The sequence below is a fragment of the Octopus sinensis genome, linkage group LG2, assembly GCF_006345805.1.
Source record: "Octopus sinensis linkage group LG2, ASM634580v1, whole genome shotgun sequence".
In the NCBI taxonomy this organism is placed as follows: Eukaryota; Metazoa; Mollusca; class Cephalopoda; order Octopoda; family Octopodidae; genus Octopus; species Octopus sinensis.
The window spans coordinates 179,278,389-179,301,175 of record NC_042998.1 but is presented as its reverse complement, the minus strand read 5'-3'; the positions used below and the strand labels follow the sequence as shown (position 1 = coordinate 179,301,175).

The window sequence follows — 22,787 nt, the reverse complement described above, 5'->3', positions numbered from 1 at the left end:
TACATTGCATTTTTTTATGAAAAATATTATTTATTTTGTTCTTATTTTGACTTTTGACGATTCTTCAAAATATAGCTATCATCTTTAAATTTTTTACTCAAGCGAGAACACTCTTCCCAATCAGGCCAATAGCGTTCTTTCATACGTTCACAGTAGGCTCCCAAGTTGGTCAATTCTGAAACAAAGGATAGAAGTGATTAACAAAAATGTATAAATAGCTAAATATAAATATTATGATATTGTTTCCAACTAACAAAAGCCCTATTTTTGTGGAAAAAAAGTTTAGTATAATTGACTATATTAATCAATAATAAATTTTAGAGCGAGTTATAAACAGTAGCTGCAACACATCATGATGTATATTTTCCATTTAAATATGGCTAACCCCTAAGGGTGGATGCTACTGTAGTTTGTAGCCCCAGGAGGACACCTCCTCCAGCTGGCTATAGACACACTTTCTGTGCCCTATCAGTATTTGCAAAGGGAAGCCATCCTTCCCGTCTCCAACTTATGATGCACACGGACTTGAGTTTCTGGATATTGACCTGTCATCGGCGTGTGACAATCACAGTTGTCCATGAAAAGTAGGTTCCCTTCACAAATTATATTATATATTGACTTTTCTCTGTTAAGAGACTTACCAACCAGTTTGATTATATTTGAGAGTTCTTTGAACCTGTAAAAGCTTGTCATTGCTACTTGTCATGGAAAAAAGTCCTCACTCAATGCAAAAAAGGTGTTAGAATATCATAATCAGCTCAGAATGTTCTTAGTTGTACTTTTGGATGCATTTCAAACTTGTTTGCTCTCTCCAGTATCAGAAATCAAGAGGCAACTGATTAGGAAGCAAAGTTTATGTTATTGTCAATCAGTAAATATGTTTGCACATGTTGGCCTCCATGCCAGAACAAATATGTGAATAGATGCAGAAAGCAGTGAAGGAACTTAAAACCAGTTCAAATACGTTTGAGAGTTATTTGAACCTGTGAAGACTTGTCACTGCTGTTTGTCATGCAGAAAAAAATCTTCTCGCACAGGAGAAAAAGGTGTTAAAATATCATATTCAATTGAGTGCTCTCACTTAGATTGAAGGATGCATTTCAAAATAGTTTTTTCTCTTCAGAACTAGATACCAAGAGATAAAACTCTGAACTAGGAAGAAAAGTTTCCTTAATCAGAAATCAGTCAATATTATATAGTTATTGCTAGGGTGGAACAAATTCATGCATTGATAGGTGAACCAGTGAGGGAGGATAAACAAACTTAAGACCAGTTCAAATATATTTGAGAGATATTTGAACCAGTAAAGTGAGAACTTTTTCCTTCATGACAAACTGCAGTGAAAAGACTTTACAGATTCAAAGGCATTGACAAATGACTGAGACCTTTGGTGATATGCCATGCTTGAGAAGAAAACTCATCAAGCCAAGGGAAATCATAGTCATGCAACTGGCACCCACACTGGTGTGTACCTATTACACTCTTGGAGTGGTTGGTGTCAGGAAGGGCATCCAGCTGTAGAAACCATGCCAAATCAGACTGGAGTCTGGTGCAGCCTCTCAACTTTTTCATGGGATTTGTCTGTAGTTGGAAAGGTACTTGCCCACATTCTGTTAGATCATCTAAATACCATCATAGTTCTGAAAGGATGAAAGGCAAAGTCGACCTTGGTGGAATTTGAACCCAGAACATGAAGACTGACAAAATGCCACTAAGCATTTCGCCCAGCTCGCCACCTTAATAATCCTTTCTACTGAAGGCACAAGGCCTAAAATTTTGGGGAAGGGGTAAGTCAATTACATCGACCCTAGTGCATAGCTGGTACTTATTCCAACAAACCCAAAAGGACAAAAGGCAAAGTCAACCTCGGCAGAATTTGAATTCAGAACACAGTGATGGGCAAATTACCACTAAGCATTTTGTCAAGCATGCAAGTGATTCTGCCAGCTTGCCACCTTAATAATGGTTTCAAATTTTTCCATAAGGGTAGCCATTTTTGGGGTGGGGATGAGTCGATTATTACATCGACCCCAGTCTTCAACTGGTACTTAATTTATTGATCCTGAAAGGATGAAAGGCAAAGTTGACCTCGGCGGAATTTGAACTCACAACGTAATGGCAGACGAAATACCTATTTCTTTACTACCCACAAGGGGCTAAACACAGAGAGGACAAACAAGGACAGACACACAGATTAAGTCGATTATATCGACCCCAGTGTATAACTGGTACTTATTTAATTGACCCTGAAAGGATGAAAGGCAAAGTCGTCCTCGGCAGAATTTGAACTCAGAACATAACGGCAGATAAAATACCGCCAAGCATTTCACCCGGCATGCTAACGTTTCTGCCAGCTTAATAATAGCAACAATAATAATGATACAGTAACAACAATATGAATAGCAATAACATCACTTACTTTTCATGAGACTTTCATGCGGTGTATTAGGCATGTTCCACTTAACCATAGCAAGCATAGCAAACATGGCACAGTCCACCTCACTGGGTTCATCACCAAGAAAATATTTCTTCTTACCTGCAATAAGTTAAATATATTCACTGGGGTCAGTTCTTGAATAGATAATGTCCTGTGTATGTGTGTGAGCATGTGTGATTGTGTGTGTGCGTGTGAGCATGTGTGTGTGTGTATGTGTGTGTGTGTGTGCATGTGTGTGTGTATGAGTACTTGCACTTGTGTGAGAATGTGTGTATGTGTGTGTATATGCATGGGTGTGTGTGTATGAGTATTTGCACCTGTATGAGAATCTGTGTATGTGTGTGTGTATGTGTGTGTGTGTGTGTGTGTATGCATGTGTGTGTGTGCATGATTGTGTGTGTATGAGTATTTGCACCTGTATGAGAATGTGTGTGTATGCATGTATGTGTGTATGGGTGTGTGTGTACGAGTATTTGCACCTATATGAGAATGTGTGTATGTGTATGTGTGTGTGTGTGTGTGTGTGTGTGTGTGCGTGTGTGTATGTGTGTGTAACATATGACTCTACTACTACTGCTGCTGATGCTTCTGGATGCTGCTGCCACAACTATTGCTTCCACTACCACCACTTTTAATTTAGGCCAGTGCCAGGAATTTGGAAAGAGAAGTTAATTGATTAAATCAACACCAGTACATAACTGGTACTTCATTTTAACAACCAGACCCAGAAAGATGAAAAGCAAAGTTGACATTGGAAGGATTTGAACTCAGAGTGAAAGAAGTGCTATAGTAAATACCACAAGGCATTTTGTATGATGCTATAACAATTTTGCCATTCATAATAATAATGATTTTAATAATAATCTTTCTTAATTTAAGCACACAGCCATTGAAGGGAGATGTGTTAGTCAGCTACATAACCCCAAGTGTGTGACTGGTATTGTATCAATCCAAAATGATGAAAGGCAAAGTCGACCGCAGCAGAATATGAACACAGAACATGTTTTCTTTATTGGCCACAAGGGCTGAATACAAAAATACAAGAGAACAATACAACACAAGGGACAGGAGTGGTTTAGTAAGAAACAATAAACAATAACAATTATTAATAAAATTAAACAATAAAGTTTCCCCAAAATGGAGAGTTCATCTCAGAGGGAATCAAAGAATCCTAAACATCCTGGTTACCCTGACCATCAGGTGCACCTCAGTAGGTGCCGCTCCTTCACAACTCCTCCAGTTTACAAATGAATGTTCAGAGTAGGCCTATTCTCACAGGCCATCTTCACTACATTCACCCACCTTTCAACAAAAATACTGGGTGGGGGAGGGCAGTACTTCTATCTCCACCCTCACTTTCCTTTTCAAGTGGAATTTGAAAAAGTCGATGAGGGCTTGACCAAAGAGGACAGTATCTGGCTTCAGTCCTTTCAATCTTGTCCACAGCACTACCTCCTTTACCACAGCCACTAGGCAGAGGGAAACTGCTTCTCCTTCTCAGCCAAAAGAAGGTAGCAGGATGAACTCAGCTGATAACTAAATCTCTCCTACATGTGTCACAAAGCTTCACAAGTCAGTAATGCCCGGACACTGGACAAGTGCATGCAGAATGGTTTCATCACCCTGTGCACACTTTGGCCATGTCCATCTTACAGCACTTCCGTATCTATAGAGCTTGTTTCAAACCAGCAGAGCTTCCTAGTAGCACTGCCAAGCCAGGGATTTCTGGAAGTTATCCATAGGCCCCTGCCCGAAAGTAGCCCAGAAAAGATCAGTTAATTGATCCAATAATAATAATAACAATCATTTCTACTATAAGCACAAGGCCTGAAATTTTGGTGGGGGGATAAGTCGATTACATGGACCCCAGTGCATAACTGGCACTTATTTTATCGACCCCTAAAGGATGAAAGGCAAAGATAACCTCAGCAGAATTTGAACTCAGAATATAGCGATGAGCAAAATACCACTAAGCATTTCATTCAGTGTGCTAACGATTCTGCGAGCTTGCCACCTTAATAATGATAATGATAATGATAATGATAATGATAATAATAATAATAATAATAATAATAATATTAATAGTAATAATAATAATAATATATATTTTAAATCATTAAAAAATGTGTACGAACCATTTTATTTGAAATATGATATTTGAAGAAGACATCAGAATATTTACCTAAGAATGTAGAAATAGCATGTAAATCTCTTTCACCAATTGACCAAATTTCCTTTGAATTATGTCTGCCAATTCCATGACCCCACATCTCTTTTTGAACAACATGTTTTATGGCTGTCAGTTTGATCCAAAGCTCAATACCTTTGTAAGGTAAAACCTTCTTCACTTCAGTCAAATCCTCACCAAATGTCACTGCACACATTGTCCTGATTGTATAGAAAAAGGTTAGTTAAATATCTAACATTAATTAAGTTAACATTGATTGGAGTCAGGTTGGCGTTTCTTCATAGGTTTATTAAATATTTTCCATTTTAATCCATGTATTTTCCAGTGTTACTGTCATCTCCCTCACTCTCATCCTTCTCCTGTCTCCGTTGCTATTATCACTATTCTGTTTCTCCTCACCCACTTCTGAACTGTCTGTCATCACCTGCTCTCCCCTACTTTCTCTCCATTTCATATCTATCGTCCATCACTTCTCTCACACCTCCACCCTTGTCCACTAATTCATACTCCCACCCTTCGACCCTAACTGATGTCTATAGTCATCACCTACTCTTTCCTACTGCCTCTCCATCTGTTTAGCATCAACCATTCCTCAAACCTTGCTCTTCGTTATATTCGACCCTCGTCCCCCCCCCACCCATTCTTCATTTCTAACCATCCCTCACTCTCCTCATACACTCTTGCAAACGCTACCCAACCTCACTTTCTGTTCTTCTATACCTACTCACCACTATGCATCTTCATGTACCTTCAGAGTACGTGATGGTCCATAGCTATAAGTCTTCATATGAATCACTAGCAGTATCGCCTTGCGTTGCTCGGGTTTGTAAGGGAAATAACTATATAAGCATTTTTAGAGAGTTATAGCCCAAAAATAGCAAAAATAAAGCATTAAAAATGGAAAAAAAATGATGGTAAATTATTTTTTTTAATCGTTGACTCATCGTAGACATTTTTAGAGAGTTACTTCCCTTATATAATAGCGAAAAAATGCATTAAAATGGAAAAAAAAATTATGGTAAATTATTTTAAAAATCGTAGACTCATCGTAGACGCGCGCTAATACCCAGAAGGGCTCGATATGAATTACGACTATAAGATACCCGGTTTTGGTTAAACTGCACCGCAAAATGTAGGAGTAGTTAGGAATCTAAATCGTAGGAGACAGACACACAACTTGACTTTTATATATAAAGATTTGGGAAGCAGTGCCTTCTCAAATGAAATGGATTCAAGCAAGAATAGAATTCCGTTACAGTTTATACAACAAATGTTTTAGTGAGGTGAGGAAAATAGCGTTTACTTTAGAGTATATTCAAAAATAAGCATGGTCAATAAACTGAAGGTGTAACGTTCATGCCTTTCCCATCCTTTAATATGACGCCCAGTTTGACATGGCACGGTGTATTCCTTTAGGGGAGTTCACTCTGTTATAACCTTCCTTCCTTTCGTCCGTCCACTACTCTCAGAGACAAATATAAAATGTTATAGCAATGTTTTCTCCCTTGACTTAAAGAAAAAAATATCTATCTCGATAATGAACAAGTTCAACTCTTGTTTTGACGGTTATTATTATTTTTTTATTTTTAATAACCGTCGAAACAGTTGAATTTGTTCATTGCAAAAACAACACATCACGAAAGGGAAGTAACTCCTAGTGTTCGCCATTTAATCGTTCCTTCTACTTACAATATTAACAATTAAAGGGGAACAACTCTGCGTAGAATACCTGGACGTTTATATTATTTCCTAACGTCGGACCTCACAGATATAAAGGTCAGGAATAGCAGAAAATTTATATTACCGTACTCGTTACAGAAAACATTTTTAACGAGTTTTTGCAATAGCTACTTCTACCTCATGGAGAAGGAAAAGGCAAGGAAATGAATGAGGTTTTTATCTTTTTTTTTTAACTTTTAGTTTTCGTCTGTTACGCATAACAGGAATTACGAATCTGAACGAATTATTTTACCAAAAATTTCAGTTTTTTGTTTTTATTTTTCTATTATTACCCACTTCCTTTCTAATTCCTTCCCCTCCTTCATTCTCGAGATCACCCTATATGCTTCAGGGCAGGCATAGTGTTATACGTTATCCAATGTGTCTTTTCCTTATCTGAGACAGTAGGATTGTGATTCGAAGGACACTTGGTTGATATTTCTAGCAGAGACTGTTTAGTGGATAGGAAATAATTCTCGGAAGGAGTTTATAGTGATCGTAGCAATCACTGTTTTAATAAAATTACTTTCCTAATTTATACAGGAACCTGGGAACAGGGTCACCAAATGAGTTGCATCAAAAACGTAACGCATAAGATGTATATGTTAGAAAGTAACCACAAATGAAGATATTGAGAATAAATGCATTATGATGGTGCGTGACCTAATGGAACAGATGTTGAGCTACCGTTCATAAGGTTATCGGTTCAATTCCTAGACCAGATAGCCACTTTTGTCTTTTTTTTTTTTTTAATAAACGCATATTTTTTTTATGTTGCTTGTGCGAGTGCTACCAATTGAAAGTTCCGGATACCGGACGAAGGTAGGTTTCAGAGATCAGCAGCGATGAAGGGCACAACACTTCATGACCTTTTTCTCGACGGCTTTACATCCCACAACCCCATTCTACTGATGTGAGGCCCTGCCCTCTGGATCAACTGACTAGTATTTAGTCATCGACATTCGATCTTAAGTCCTTCGTCTCGGGGTCATCAACGCCATTCAAATTAGGGAGTTGCGCGTGTGTGACGTGCCATTTAGTCAAACAGGCACCCGACTCACAATTATACGTCACTTCTCTAACCAAGTTTAATCAGCTCTTTTCAACCATAACCAATGACCGACCCTCTCAACTGGGTATATATTGTAATAGTCAGGAGCTTACATATATGAGATTTGCCTACCCCATCTGTCTTAAGTTTTCATACAAACCAATAGAATTCTTCTTCGGCCATTTTCTGAAATGCTCGACCAACGGACACATCAAGATCAGCATACGCCTTATTCAAGTTGATACCCAACTTCTTGTTCAAGTATTCAATGCAAAACTGGGAATCTGCGACTGGTTTGCCATTGTATACCATCCACGGAAGTTTTCCTTTCGATGAAAACGTGACACTGTGATCGCTCTGTCAGCAAATATATAAAATAAGTTTATTAATTAGTTTGTTGTGGCCTTACTATAGGGTTAAGTAGAATTAAATACGTTGTAGTCAACAATCCTCACGGATCGTAGAATATCGAACTTTATACAGGGTGATTCAAAAGTTTCCATAGGCGCAGGAGTGGCTGTGTGGTAAGTAGCTTGTTTACCAACCACATGGTTCCGGGTTCAGTCCCACTGCGTAGCACCTTGGGCAAGTGTCTTCCACTATAGCCTCGGGCCGACCAAAGCCTTGTGAGTGGATTTGGTAGACGGAAACTGAAAGAAGCCCGTCGTATATATGTATATATATATATGCGTGTGTGTGTTTGTGCGTCTGTGTTTATCCCCCTAGCATTGCTTGACAACCGATGCTGGTCCCCGTTACTTAGCGGTTCGGCAAAAGAGACCGATAGAATAAGTACTGGGCTTACAAAAGAATAAGTCCCGGGGTCGACTTGCTCGATTAAAGGCGGTGCTCCAGCATGGCCTCAGTCAAATGACTGAAACAAGTAAAAGAGTAAAAGAGAGTATACATAGGAATAATTTATCTTTTTATAAAAAACAGTTTATAAGAACAGTTTTTTTTTAACAAGCTCTATATGGTTACCATTGTTTTGAATATACGTTGCAATACATTTACCCCACTCATTGTGAACTCGTAATAGCACATCTGGTGATACGCGAGCAAATGAGTTGGTGAAGCACTCAAATGATTTATGCCTTTTATCTTTCCGTGACACACCATGCCTTTCAAATGCCCCCAAAGATAGAAATCAAGAGGGGTTAGATCAAGGGATCTTATAAACTGTTACTTATAAGAAAAGTAAATTTTTCCTATGTATGGAGACTTTTGAATCGCCCTGTATATTGAATGATTTTTACCGATATGGACCGTCACTGGCTACTGTGAATTCCGGATTTTACCAGTATTACAAAATATTGCAATATGATGATACATTTCTTCAAAGGACTAAGATCACAACTTCTGGAATCTTTAATGTAGGAAGACATGTGCTCAATAATGGACCGATCGGTTTTGTAACTATCATAATTTTTATTTTCATCTTATAGTGTCAAAATTTAAATTCCAAATATGCATGGAGAGTGATGTGCTGAGGTATTCTCCTGAAAGCATTAATGATGCATTGCGATGGATGCAAGTGGTGGTAGGGAGGTAGGGTGGCTATGTTATAAAATAAACCTTATTTGGTCAAAATCCATAGGAGTATCTTGGTTTGTCTATGAGAAAATTAGTTAATGGATTAGATGATACAGTGAGAAAAATGTCGCTAAATTTCAAAAACCTTCTCAATTCACTTTTCATTCGAAAAGTCATGTATGATAACAAAGAAAAAACAGCTTGCGATACGATTTAAAAAAAAGAAATCGTTAAACGAAAAACAAAGACGATAGTGAAAATGGAAACAAAAATGAGAGAAATTTATCGTTGGAAACATTCTCAAAGTGAATCTGTCTCTTGTACAATACACATGAAATATTTCAATTTTTGCACGCAATTATTCTTCATCTCAAGATATAACATTGCGCCTGAAATTGTGTAGTAAACTATAGATCTTTCGCAGACTGGTCACAGTATAACCCGGAAAGACAAGATAACAAACGCTGCAGCACTAGAAAACATAGAAGTTCAAAGACACTTATTGTCGAGAATGAAGTCCACAAAGCCATAATATTTTGGACATAGGCGTAGGAGTGGCTGTGTGGTAAGTAGCTTGCTTACCAACAACATGGTTCCGGGTTCAGTCCCACTGCTTGGCACCTTGGGCAAGTGTCTTCTACTATAGCCTCGGGCCGACCAAAGCCTTGTGAGTATATTTGGTAGACGGAAACTGAAAGAAACCCGTCGTATATATGTGTATATATATGTGTGTGTGTGTGTTTCTGTTTGTCCCCCCAACATCGCTTGACAACCGATGCTGGTGTGTTTACGTCCCCGTCACTTAGCGGTTCGGCAAAAGAGACCGATAGAATAAGTACTAGGCTTACAAAGAATAAGTCCTGGGGTCGATTTGCTCGACTAAAGGCGGTGCTCCAGCATGGCCGCAGTCAAATGACTGAAACAAGTAAAAGAGTAAAAATAAAGAGAATATAATGTGCCACGAGACATTGCCCAACACCATCCTGAAAGGAAGTACAGAGGAGAAAAGAGCAAGAAGACGTCAGAGTCATTTGTGAACAGATCACATCAAAGAACAGACTGGAAACAAATGCCTGGCTGATTGTTATTTCTTTATTGTCCACAATGGGCTAAACATAGAGGCGACAAACGAGGGGATTAAGTCGATTACATCGACTCCAGTGCGTAACTGGTACTTAATTTATCGACCCCGAAAGGATGAAAGGCAAAGTCGACCTCAGCGGAATTTGAACTCAAAACGTAACGGCAGACGAAATATCGCTACGAATTTCGCCCGGCGTGCTAACGTTTCTGACAGCTCGTCCCCCTTAAATAGTTGCGAAATATCTTCATGTAATACAACAGACATCTAAATTGATTGGGTTTTCTAAGGATGTGGGCAGTACATGTCAGCACAATCTTTTGGATTTCTCTGAGATATGGTTCTCCTGGAATGTTATCTAGATGTTTCTGACATCCCTTTAGCATACCTAGGGCACCGACAATAACAGGAATAGTTCTCGATTTAAGAAGCCACATCTTTTGTATTTCAATTTCAAGGTCGTTATATTTACTTAATTTGTTAAATTCCCTTACAAAATCTAAAAGGTTGTAACTAAATAAAAGGAAAAAAAAAATATTCAACACAAACGATTCCACCAATCAATACATCTCTAATTTTGGCACGAGACCTCATATTTGGGAAGCGAGTTTAATCGATCAAATTTTGGGACTAATATTAAAAACAAATGTCGAAACAAAATTTTATCATAAGTAAAGATAAATAAATTATTGAAATAGAACATACAGACCATATATGGTATTTTAGCCATCCGTAGATATGTCTCCAATTTCATCGGAAACGGTGACACGCTAGGTGCATGAGGACCACGTCCCATTTGATACAGCAGAACAGTATTTTTGGGAATTTCACGCTTTTTCTGGAAATAAATCCTATGAAATTACATATATATGTATAAGAATTCGCAAACAAAACGGAAAAGTACTCAATACATATAATAATGAATTAAATGCTGAAGTTCCCCTACATTAGAATCATGTGTCTGCTTTCCATCTTTTTATATGCATACATATGTTTGCTTATAGATAGGTATGGGAATGTTTAGATGTATAAGAACGTGTGTGCATGTATGTTATATATACATGTTTGGGATCTTTTCGGTTTGAACGGCAGTTTTTTCTAGCGGTGTCATATGAAATTGTCACCCATAATTAAGACCCTAGTATCGATCTATTGCATTTCAATCTGTTTTAGGGTTATGGGTGGGGATAAGGGTATCTTTTTTTCTTCAGAAATGTAAATAAACCCAATCTGTTTCTTAAACGAGGGACATATTCATACGGCACAGAATGTTTTTTACCTCAATCGACGTCATTGGTTGAAATTGCAGAAATTGAAGAAAAAAGACAACAACTATCTTACAAACTATAGAATTTTCTCAATAAAGCCAAGAGAAAAAGATGTTTTATAAACACATTCTACCAGGATACGAAGTTTAAAATTTTTTAGCTACCTAAAAATTATGTTAAAAACTGCCGTTCAAACCGAAAAGATCCCATCTTTGTAAATATTTTTGTACACAAAGCCTGCTCTATAAACAGACTTTGTAAATTTAGTATCTCTCCTCTTTTTCTCTCACTATCTTATTTCTTTTACTTCTCTCTGATAAAGGACATTATCTAAAACGTTAGTTCCTCCTCTGTTACATTTATCTGAAGTAGTTACTTTCCTTGAACACATTCTTTCATGGTTACTCTTCCTTTCACTGAATTTTTCTACACTTGTTTAACTTCATATGCTATTTATTTGTTTGGTTCCCCCTTACTTCATAATTTCCCTTTTTATTATCTACTTTACATACATAGGTGGAGGCGCGTGGCTTAGTGGTTAGGGTGTCAGAACATGATCGTAAGATTGTGGTTTCGATTCTTGGACCGGGCGACTCGTGTTCTTGAGCAAAACACTTTATTTCACGCTGCTCCAATCCACTCAGCTGACAAAAATGAGTAATGCTGCGATGGACTGGCATCCCGTCCAGCTGGGGAACACATACGCCATAGAAACCGGGAAACCGGGCCCATGAGCCTGGTTAGGCTTTAAAAGGGCACATTTATTTATATTACATATATATATATATATATATATATATATGTGTATGAATGTGTGTATGTGCGGGGGGGGGATGTTATGTCTATATATGTAAGCATGAATTTATGTATGTTATTATCAAGTTTTATTTCTAAATTTCTTACCAGTTGAGAATTTCCGTAAGAGCTGTCTTAATAGAAATCTACGTCAGGTTATTTATAGATTTCTTATTTATGTTGGTTGGTTTATTCAGTCATCTTTTGCTATATTCTTTGTCTTTGATACATGCATTTTTATCCGTTGTGAGAAACGGCGAAACATCCATACAAGCTGGGCCATAGAATGCACTAAGATTTTCAAAAAATATTTGTGTATTGTTTGTGTTGGCATACACAAACAATATCTCTTGAGCTCTTCCAGTCATTTTTGTGACTTTTAGTTTCCTGTTATAGGAGAGAACATTTTCCTGAACGCAAAGGTTTGTTTTGTATTGTAAGTTGGCTGCATTGCTAACAACTTTAATTGGCCTATTCTTGAAGGAAAACATTTTGCTATCTCACCAAACCATTCTTTGTGGCAACTATGTCCACGGTCAAGGTGTACAGCATCTCTTAAAAAAAACCCAGGTGCTCTATTTGCCATCAGGACTGAAGGACGATTTGTTGAACTTTTCAAAGGGACCTTCAGAAATGGCTTTAAGACGATGATTTAAAGATTCACCTCCGACTTTCTTGCTTCTTACCTGGAATCTGTTCCTAAGGAACTAAACGATAGAATTATAGAATCATTTCTCTGAAACATGAAAAGAGAAGTAAATTTGTTAACGCTCCAATCGTCACCTTTAATTACAATGAGTCTATTACCAGTGCTTCATTCAGCTCTTTTACTCCTTTACTTGTTTCAGTCGTTTGACTGTGGCCATGCTGGAGCACCGCCTTTAGTCGAGCAAATCGACCCCATGTCTTATTCTTTATAAGCCTAGTACTTATTAGCACTTATTCTATCGGTCTCTTTTGTCGAACCGTAAACACACCAGCATTGGTTGTCAAGCGATGTTGTGTGTGTGTGGGGGCAAACACAGACACACAAACGCATACACACACACACATACATATTTATATATGCATATATACGACGGACTTCTCTCAGTTTCCGTCTACCAAATCCACTCACAAGGCTTTGGTCGGACCGAAGCTATAGTAGAAGACACTTGCCCAAGGTGTCACGCAGTGGGACTGAACTCGGAACCACGGGGCTCGTGAGCAAGCTACTTACCACACAGCCACTCCTACGCTTATTGAGATCCACATATTATTGAGATCACTCCTCATGAGTACATAGTCTAGACAATGCCAGTGAATTGAGCGATGATGCATCCAAGATGCTATTCATCTTGCCGGAAAGTTTGTGTTGGCTATAAAGTGATTGTGTTCAGCACATTTCCTTAAAAGATGGAGGCTATTGCTGTTACAAGAATTCTCCTCGTGATGGCCGAAGATATGAGTTCATATAGTTCTGTCCAACTTAATTTAGCATTGAGAAATCATCAAACTAAATAGGATTATCAGAAGCTGATGCAGATGGAAACGAGGATTTAAGGTCAGAGTAAAACTGATCCTAAGTCTCTCTTGAACTTAAATCCTTAAAAATGTTTTGGCCCGAAGGCCGCGGCCATGCTGGGGCACCACCGCTGGTTACAATTGGTTACAATTGGAGATTTAACAAATATGTTACTCTTTTCATGTTTCAGAGAAATGATTCTATAATTCTATCATTTAGCCTCTTAGGAATAGATTCCAGGTAAGAAGCAAGAAAAAATTATTTTATGGTAAATCTAACACCACTTATTCTGATTTTCCATTTTTGTTTACCCTTCCATGAGATCGTATAATTTGCCCTTATTTCTTTCAGTTGATTCTCTTCAACAAGTCTCAATGTAACTATATCCTGGTTTTTCCATGCAAACTCCGAAGTAATTGGGATTGCTATCATTCTCTTAGTGGATTCCATAGTTCTATGAACCACTTCTTAAAAATTGATATTTTTTTTCTGACTGTACTACTGGTCACTGTAAACTAGTCTGGGGTGAGTAAATTGAACTCTTTTTAGGGTCCGTCTTTTGTCCCCTTCTCCATATGGGATGAGCAGTGCTATCTGAAAAAAGGTTCTCAGGGTACCTACTTCCATTTCGGCTAGAGAGTGAAGTAACCGAACCTTAGACTGTTAGAGCAAATTTGTCATGCAGGTTTGTGCTAACAGAATTCAATTCATTTGCAAATGAGCAGTTACGTGGATGCGCGAAAATGCACGTATGTACGAAAACATGTTTTTCTAAAATGCCTTTCTTTCTTTAAAAGCGTCCCAACTGTGACTATCCTGTCTAGTAAAGGCAGTGAAGCGTGACATATCAGTCTTTCTTAAAAGTGTTCCAAATGCCACCACCACATGTTGGAAATGTAACCGTTTCACCTTTTTAAAACCTCTCTCATGTCACACCCAGTCATTTAAAAAGAAATTTATGTCTCAAAAAAGGACACAATGGATTATGTAATTCGAGGTGCACTATGCCTGGAAACTAAAACATGGGATGGCCGTGGGTGGAATGCCTTTGGCTTTTGGTTAGCTGGATCTGAGCCGACAATGGCAAAATTAATAACAAGAGACAGGCTCATGTTTAAGTATGTGTAAGTGCGTGCGTGCATGCGTGCGTGCGTGTGTGTGTGTGTGTATGTGTGTGTGTGTGTGTGTGTGTGTGTGTGTGTGTGTGTGTGTGGTGTGTGTGTGTGTGTGCTTGTACAACTGTCACCAAACATGCTAGAAATAGCAACGACATTCGTCGCCAATCCATGGAAATATTGTAAAACAAACATTATTCTAAAAACTATAAGCTGGGACGGTCATAGGTGGCATGAGGTTAGTCGATAACATCGACCCAGTACTAAAACTGATACTGGTACTATATTTCATCGACTCCAAAAGCAAAGTTCCAACGGGATTTGAACTCAGGCTGTAAAGGGACGATACAAATACCGCAAAATATTTTTTCCGGCCTTACTGATTCTGTTAATGTACAACCTTAAATAATGGTTTCTGATTTAGGTACAAAGCCAGAAATTTTAAGGGTTGGAGACATAGTCAATACAAGCGACTCTGGTATCTGATTAGTATTTTATTTTATTAACCTCGAGAAGAATGAAAACGAAGTTCATTTGAACTCAGAATATAAAGAACCGGTACAAATTCTGCGAAGCATTTTGCTTTACCACTAGGCCGCCTTCTTGGTCGACTAGGGAAGGGCATTACTTGACCCCAAAAGGATGGAATGCAAAGTCAACTGTAATGGCAATTTACTCCTGTAGATGCCAGAAGAATACTAACAATATTCTGTGTAATTCTTATTCTTCATAGCAAGACACTTAGAAACACAAATGGTCTCCCTTTCTCTTTCTCTCTCTCACTCTCTCTCTCTCTCTCTCTCTCTCTCTCTCTCTCTCTCTCTATCTCTCTATCTAACTATCTATCTATCTATCTATCGTGAAGTGGTGTGAAAGGTCCCCCCTCGCCCTACCCCACTTTTCTCCGAACCAAAATAAGGGATTTGCAGCATATTAGAGGGTCAGGGTACTTGATTCCATGCAAAAAAAATCCGAGTTTTTTTTTCTTTTTTTCTTAGTGAAAATCGTACGGGTGTTAATCTAAAAATTTACCAAAATAAGTTGACTAAAACACAGCCATGATCGTGAGCAATGTCCTAAAGATGGAGCGATAGGGTGCTAATTTGTGGACGTGCATAAATTACATTTGTCTTTCAAAAACATCCTAAATTGGAAGACTATATCTCGTGTTTAAAAAAAGACATTTTACTTTTTTATTTTTGATGAACGCTGTAACTCTGTCTCCTTCACAAACATATATATATATACACACACACACACACACATATATATATATATATATATATATATATATATATATATATATATATATAAACTCATATACTTACATAGAGAGAGGAGAGGGCGAGAAAGAGAGTGAGGGAGAGAGAGAGAGAGAGAGAGAGAGAGAGAAAGAGAGTGAGAGAGACAGAGAGAGGTATATATGCGATAGTTAATAACACAGAAAGAAAAATTCTAAAATTTATTCTTTCTGTGCAGCCCGGTAGTAAGTGACTCACGACCCGTAGGTTAGGAACCTCTGTTTTACACGATCACTCAATCTGCTAGAAATAGTAGGCAGATCATTACTATTGAAACGTCTTTGATCATAGAGGTTTTCTGTATTAAGGCTCACCTACAGTTAACAACAACAACAATAACAGATTACTGTTCTTTCTAATCTGAGATTTTATCCCGATTTCTGAGAGGTCGAGCGACCACTCAGAGGATTCCTTGTTAAATGAGTCTGTCACTAATTTTTAATTAGTTCCGGAATTGCTTTGATGTAGCAGGTCTGAGATCAAAGTAATTCCACCAATAACCAATACATCGTTATTTTACAGGCAGCTGTTTCGTTGTGATATATCTCTCTTTCTTTACTCTCTTTTACTTGTTTCAGTCATTTGACTGCAGCCATGCTGGAGCACCGCCTTTAATCTTTGTAAGCCCAGTGCTTATTCTATCGGTTTCTTTTGCCGAACCGCTAAGTTACGGGGACATAAACACACCACCATCGGTTGTCAAACCGTGTTAGGGGGACAAACACAGACACACAAACATACACGCACACACACACACCACACACACACACACACACATATATATATATATATATATATATATATATATATATATATATATATATATATATATACATATATATGACGGGCTTCTTTCAGTTTCCGTCTACCAAATCCACTCACAAGGCTTTGGTTGGCCCGAGGCTATAGTAGAAGACACTTGCCCAAGGTGCCACGCAGTGGGACTGAACCCGGGACCATGTGGTTGGTAAGCAAGCTACTTACCACACAGCCACTCCTGCGCCTATCTGTTGCGTTTTAATTAAACTAATACTTGTCTTTCAATATTTCTATAGATTCATATAACGAGATTCCAGTGCACGCATGCATGCACACACGCACACACACACACACACACACACACACACACACGAATCTGTCTAGCGTTGTTATTGCCATTTAGCCCCAGGTTAATTCTGGCCCAGTAGTCCTATGACCAAAAGCACTGTATTCATCTTGGAGGCGCGTGGCTTAGTGGTTAAGGTTGTTTGACTCATGAGCGTAAGATTGCGGTTTCGACACCCAGACCAGGCGATGCGTTGTGTTCTTGGGCAAAACACTTCATTTCACGCTGTTCCAGTTCACTCAACTAACAAAATTCCTGCGATGGACCGGTATCTCGTCCAGGTCGGCAATTTACACGCCATGAACCCGGGAAACAGGCCCTAAAAAATCGGTACGACTCGAGAAGGTAACTTAAATTTTATTGTTCTCATCTTCACCCCATCTTTTATTTTAAAGGCACAGGGTAACTCGGGCTACATTAAAAAACGTGTTTTTTTTTTTAAATAAGAAGAAATGATGGTAAGGTGTGGCACGTGGAAGATTTTAACTTTAAAAAAAGAATCACACACAATAAAAGCTTATATGATGTCGCTCGACCTTTCACAAATAATAACCAATTACCCCTCCGCTCATAACATACCACGGGAGTAGCTAAAGTTTGTACGACTCAGGTCTGTCCTTGAGTTTGTAACCCACGCTCTACGAAAAGCACAATACATACATACATACATACATACAAACATACACACATACATACATACATACATACATACATACATACATACATACATACATACATACATACATACATACATACATACATACATACCCTGTTGATATCGTTGAAATTCCAACGAAGGAGCTTTGGATCTAGATTAGAAACTGGTTCTTTATTGGCAACAAATCTGGAAGCAACATACATACATACATGCATACATACATACATACTCTGTTGATATTGTTGAAATTCCAACGAGGGATCTAGGTTAGAAACCGGTTCTTTCTCAACTGGCAAGAAATCTGGAAACAAAACTGAATAATAACATACATACACACATACAAACATACATACATACATACATACATACACACACACATACACACATACATACATACATACATACATACATACATACATACATACACACACATACACACACACACACACACACATACATACACACACACACAAACACACATACATACATACATACATACATACATACATACATACATACTACATACATACATACATACATACATACATACATACACACACAAGTACTGGAAATCGGAGACTTTCAATTATAATGTATTAAAGAATATCCTACATTTGTATTAAGTCCTATAATTTACCTCACCCTATATAAAAATGTAAGAATTGTATTAGATATTGGGTATACTCTTAGATTGGGTTAAAAAGATGGCAAAAAAAAGTGACGTTGATCGTAGCTCTTCTTAACTTAGGATTAAACCACAATAACGCAAACACACAGGTAATAAATTCTGAAAGTGTCCTTACTTGTAAACTAGGAAAGCCAGTAAGACTGGCGCTAGAAGAAGAAGGGTCCAATAGCAGATCGGCAAGAGTTCCATCTCGATATAAGGAGAACTAAAGAAATGATTCGACCCGTAAGACAACAGATAAAACAATAAGAGATTAGAGAAAATGAAATTATCGTTTCACTAGTTTTGGTTTCCTTAACCCATTATCACCTGTTCTTCTCTCACTATCCCACCACCACCTTCACCATCACCATCACCATCCTCCTCGCCTTATAAGATTGTCAGAGTCGTGTGGGAGTGGAAGTGAGTGAGTGAGTGAGAAAGAGAATGAGATTAGTGTGTGTGTGTGTAATGATTTGACTTGCAAGAAACTAAGCTCTTACACAAACCGAGAGTGGTGCTAAATCTATACGGTTTGCTAGAAATGTCAATCCAAATCTCCTTCAAATTTCAATGGACTGTCCGAAAAAGTAAATACATATTCGGAATAATTTGAATACAGGATAAAATATAACAGAAAGCTAGCCATTGACTTTAAAACACGTGTACGAATTTCGACAGTGTTCTAGGGAGGCACATTTGTCGGTCAAAGTTGACCATATACATAGGTGTAAATGTAAATATAAATCTATCATATGTAACAGAAGCAATATTAGATTAAAATAATCATCCGTATAACATATTAAATCCAAATACATCGTTAAAGCTTAATTGTAGTATTCTTCCAGTTAACATCTCTTATGGACGTAATTTGTTTAAAAACACAGATACATCAGTAGCAGACGAAAATCGCCCAGAAGTGGCGGTGGCAATGCAAGATACGCATTTCTGCTTCGCTGGACTTTGTTTGTAGCTTGTACTCACTGTACTATGGCAGTTAATTTGCGTTTCCGTGATGTATTTGCATTAAGTATGATACATAGGTGGCTGTAGAAACATGTGGGCGCTTGCGTGTGCGCGCACGTGTGTACGTGTGTACGCGCTCGCGAGCGTGGGCACCACATGCGCAGACACGAAAGAGATTTTATGTCGAAGTCAGGTAGTTGTCCATGCATGCAATTCTTTAATCTCAATTCCACCGATGTTGCCCAAGACAAAGGCCACCTACCAGTGCCGACCTTAAGTTCTTGGTGTCCCCTGCAGGTTGAATTTTAACACAGTTATTTATATGATATTTTATAAAAATTACTCACGAGGATTGGAGACACTGATGGTCCTTTGGAAGACATTCGTCCTCAGCAACTTGGACTACTGCTCCCAACTATGGTCACCACACAATATAAAGTTAGCAGCAGAACTCGAAGCAATTCAACGAAGCTACACTAAGAAGATCGTCTCAACGCAACATATCAGCTACTGGGAAAGACTGAAAGTACTAAAACTCTTCTCCCTGGAGCGAAGGCGGGGGAGATATGCAGTGATATACATCTGGAAAATCCTGGAGGGTCTTGTCTCAAACTTTGGCATTCAAAGTTACCCCAACAGTAGAACGGGGCGCCACTGCAGGGTGCCAAAGATCCCAACATCACCATCAGAATACAGGACTAGATACTGCAACAGCTTAGGTTTCAGAGGACCACGGCTCTTCAATATCCTTCCTAAATGCCTGAAAGACATGCATGGTGTGGATGTGGGTTTCTTTAAAACTAAACTGGATCTCTTCTTGTCAGGGGCCTCAGATGAACCTACCTCTCGGCAGGAAACACAGATGCGGGCAGCGGCATCGAACTCCCTTGTTGATCAAGTGCCACGTATCAGAGGTGGTTTCACATACTAGTGTAGCTCATTCAACGGTGGTGCCCCAGCATGGCCGAAGCCTTCGGGCTGAAACATTTTAAGGATTTAAAGATTTGAGGAGAAAAAAAAAACAAGACATTTTTATCATTAAATATAAATAAAAGAAACAGAAATTTGCAAAGAAAACTTGTAACAACGAAATATATATGTATATAGGCAAGAAGACCGTTTTTAATTCATACGACAGCATAGAGAACAGCAAATAGTTCAACAAATTCTCTTTGACAAAAAATATCATCCTGTAGAATATCAACAATTATGGATGAGAGAAAATACTTCTGGAAAACATTCTGCAATACTGTAGAATAGGTAGACTTTCAATTTTTCCGATATTCAGAGTTATCTTCCTTGCTTGTCATAATATCTCTTTGCTTATTTCATTTCTCCTTTTCATACCAACCCACTTGTGACTGCCCCTTGTTCATTAATGCAAACATCCAATTTTAACATGATTTAAATTAAAACTTTCCTTCAAACTTTAAGTTCCAAATACCAGCTTAATGATGACAAAGTTATTTTACTAAATTCTTCATTATTTTTTTAATAAAGTGAAACAAAAGTTGTGTAATTTCAACCGAAATAATGGTAATATAATGGTAATGCACTGTAGAAACCCTTAAGCTAATCATGGAAGTAGGCATTCCCGTATGAGACTAAATTACGGAGGCATACCCACTTTTATTTCTAAATATTTAGTGAGGTTGGTATTTTACGACCATAATAACATTTCAGAACCGTAACCAGAACGGTGAGCTGGCAGAAACGTTAGCACGCAGGGTGAAATGCTTAGCGGTATTTCGTCTGCCGTTACGTTCTGAGTTCAAATTCCGCCAAGGTCGACTTTACCTTTCATCCTTCCGGGGTCGATTAAATAAGTACCAGTTACGCACTGGGGTCAATGTAATCGATTTAATCCCTTTGTCTGTCTTTGTTTGTCCCCTCTATGTTTAGCCCCTTGTAGGCAATAAAGAAATAAAGAAAATAAAAAAAAGAAATAAGAACCGTGAACATGGTGAGCAATTCTTTCGTTATAATTATATAAAATAGCTGATAAAAAGAGTAAAAGAATTAAAGTGAACAACTTGAAAATCAGTAATATAATTAAATTTATATAAGATTCTTATCGTTTGTAATCGGTGGTTAAATGTAGTCAAAATTGAATAACTAGATGCAGGAGGACCAAAGTGCTTAGAAGAGATAATTATTCATGAAGCGTTGACTGAACGGAATTACTTCCTACAAGAGATTTGCATGATAACTGATGGTATTGATCATACTATTGATTACAGCCTCTTGCATTGGTGGGACTGATTTATAATTCGATGGTGTGCTGTGAACAGCCAATGACTCTTTAATCAATCGTGAGGCACTTGCAGATGGAAAATCTTGTAAGCAAAATTCTTTCTTCTCTGCGTCTGACAACGTCGTCTTGTGGAATTCATTAGTGAACAGCAATTGACTTCAAGCAGTCAGAAGTAATTCTTGGCTGGTTTATGTCAGAAGTAGGTGCCGTGTGCTGTATTGAGGATACGGTCGTACAGACTGACCAGTCAAAATTTACACACCGCAAATACCATTGCAGTAGTCATCGGGCAGAGTGCCAACTGAACCTTACAGCTTTAGATGTATCTCTGTGCCTGTCTCTGATCGAATTGCTTCGATATTATTGCCCATCATTATTGATGATGTGTTGCCATACACCGGCATTGTAAATGATGGCTAGCGTGTCAGCTATCAACGATTGTCAAGCCACGACACAGTGATCTTCGATCTTCATCTTGTAGATCTAAATCATGTAACTATGTACGCCAACACTATAGAATGAATATGAAGTCACGTCAGCTATAAGTATCAAACCATGCCTAAGTACTTCATACTATCTGCATTCTACTTAGCTGTTAGAATTCTGTTGGCATCAGGTGCATATATATAATGTATTCATGGCATTCACCAGATGCATTAGACATTTTACGCAATGTCGATCATTTTATTTTATAGATTTTAACAACAGCAAAAAAAAAAAGAAAGATATATTTAATTACACCATTCTGGATTTCACAAACAAATAAGGTACCTTCTGATTTCATTTTATTGTCCATTATTACCGACTATTAATTCTTTTATCACTTCCCAGTTATTTCACATCTGTATCGGCTATTTTATGAGCTCATATCGAAGGAATTCACCATGACGATATAAAAAACATAAGCGATCTAAGATTCATGTCTGTTTTCTAAAATTAATCACTTTATAAAGCAGCTAAAATTACTGCAATTATTGAATATGGAAAACACTTATAATTAAAATGAAATAATTTGACTCCTAATATGTTTTATTTTCGTCTATGATTGGATAGGGAGAGATAATTGCTAATTGTTAATCTCGCTGACGCAGCATCAAAGCCTGAACCATTGGATTATACTATGATCTTGGCAATATCAATGATTA

The 22,787-nt window shown here is 37.9% G+C and overlaps 1 protein-coding gene across 2 annotated transcripts; it reads right to left on the bottom strand.

The window, feature by feature from the left end:
- LOC115226932 (failed axon connections homolog) lies at positions 1-18,716 on the bottom strand. 2 transcript variants are annotated; one of them, XM_029797899.2, is made up of 6 exons: positions 18,559-18,716; positions 10,719-10,860; positions 7,556-7,752; positions 4,620-4,825; positions 2,420-2,536; positions 1-175 (listed from the first exon to the last, which is right to left on the bottom strand). In XM_029797899.2, exons 1-6 carry the CDS (start codon positions 18,630-18,632, stop codon positions 42-44), a joined length of 870 nt encoding a protein of 289 aa, XP_029653759.1. In that variant the 5' UTR covers positions 18,633-18,716; the 3' UTR covers positions 1-41. The 2 variants fall into 2 exon arrangements, with proteins under 2 accessions (XP_029653759.1, XP_036356387.1); XM_036500494.1 differs by having other exon boundaries at positions 23-175; positions 2,416-2,536.
- Between the last annotated feature and the right edge of the window lie 4,071 nt (positions 18,717-22,787).

Bases quoted from the DNA above. Each gene is read 5' to 3' on its own strand.
- LOC115226932 (XM_029797899.2), bottom strand. From the start codon at position 18,632: ATGGAACTCTTGCCGATCTGCTATTGGACCCTTCTTCTTCTAGCGCCA. The intron at 2,537-4,619 runs GTAAATATTCTG...AACTTATTGCAG, and splicing joins TGCTATTTCTACATTCTTAG to GTAAGAAGAAATATTTTCTT. The intron at 176-2,419 runs GTAAGTGATGTT...CCTTTGTTTCAG, and splicing joins GCATGAAAGTCTCATGAAAA to AATTGACCAACTTGGGAGCC.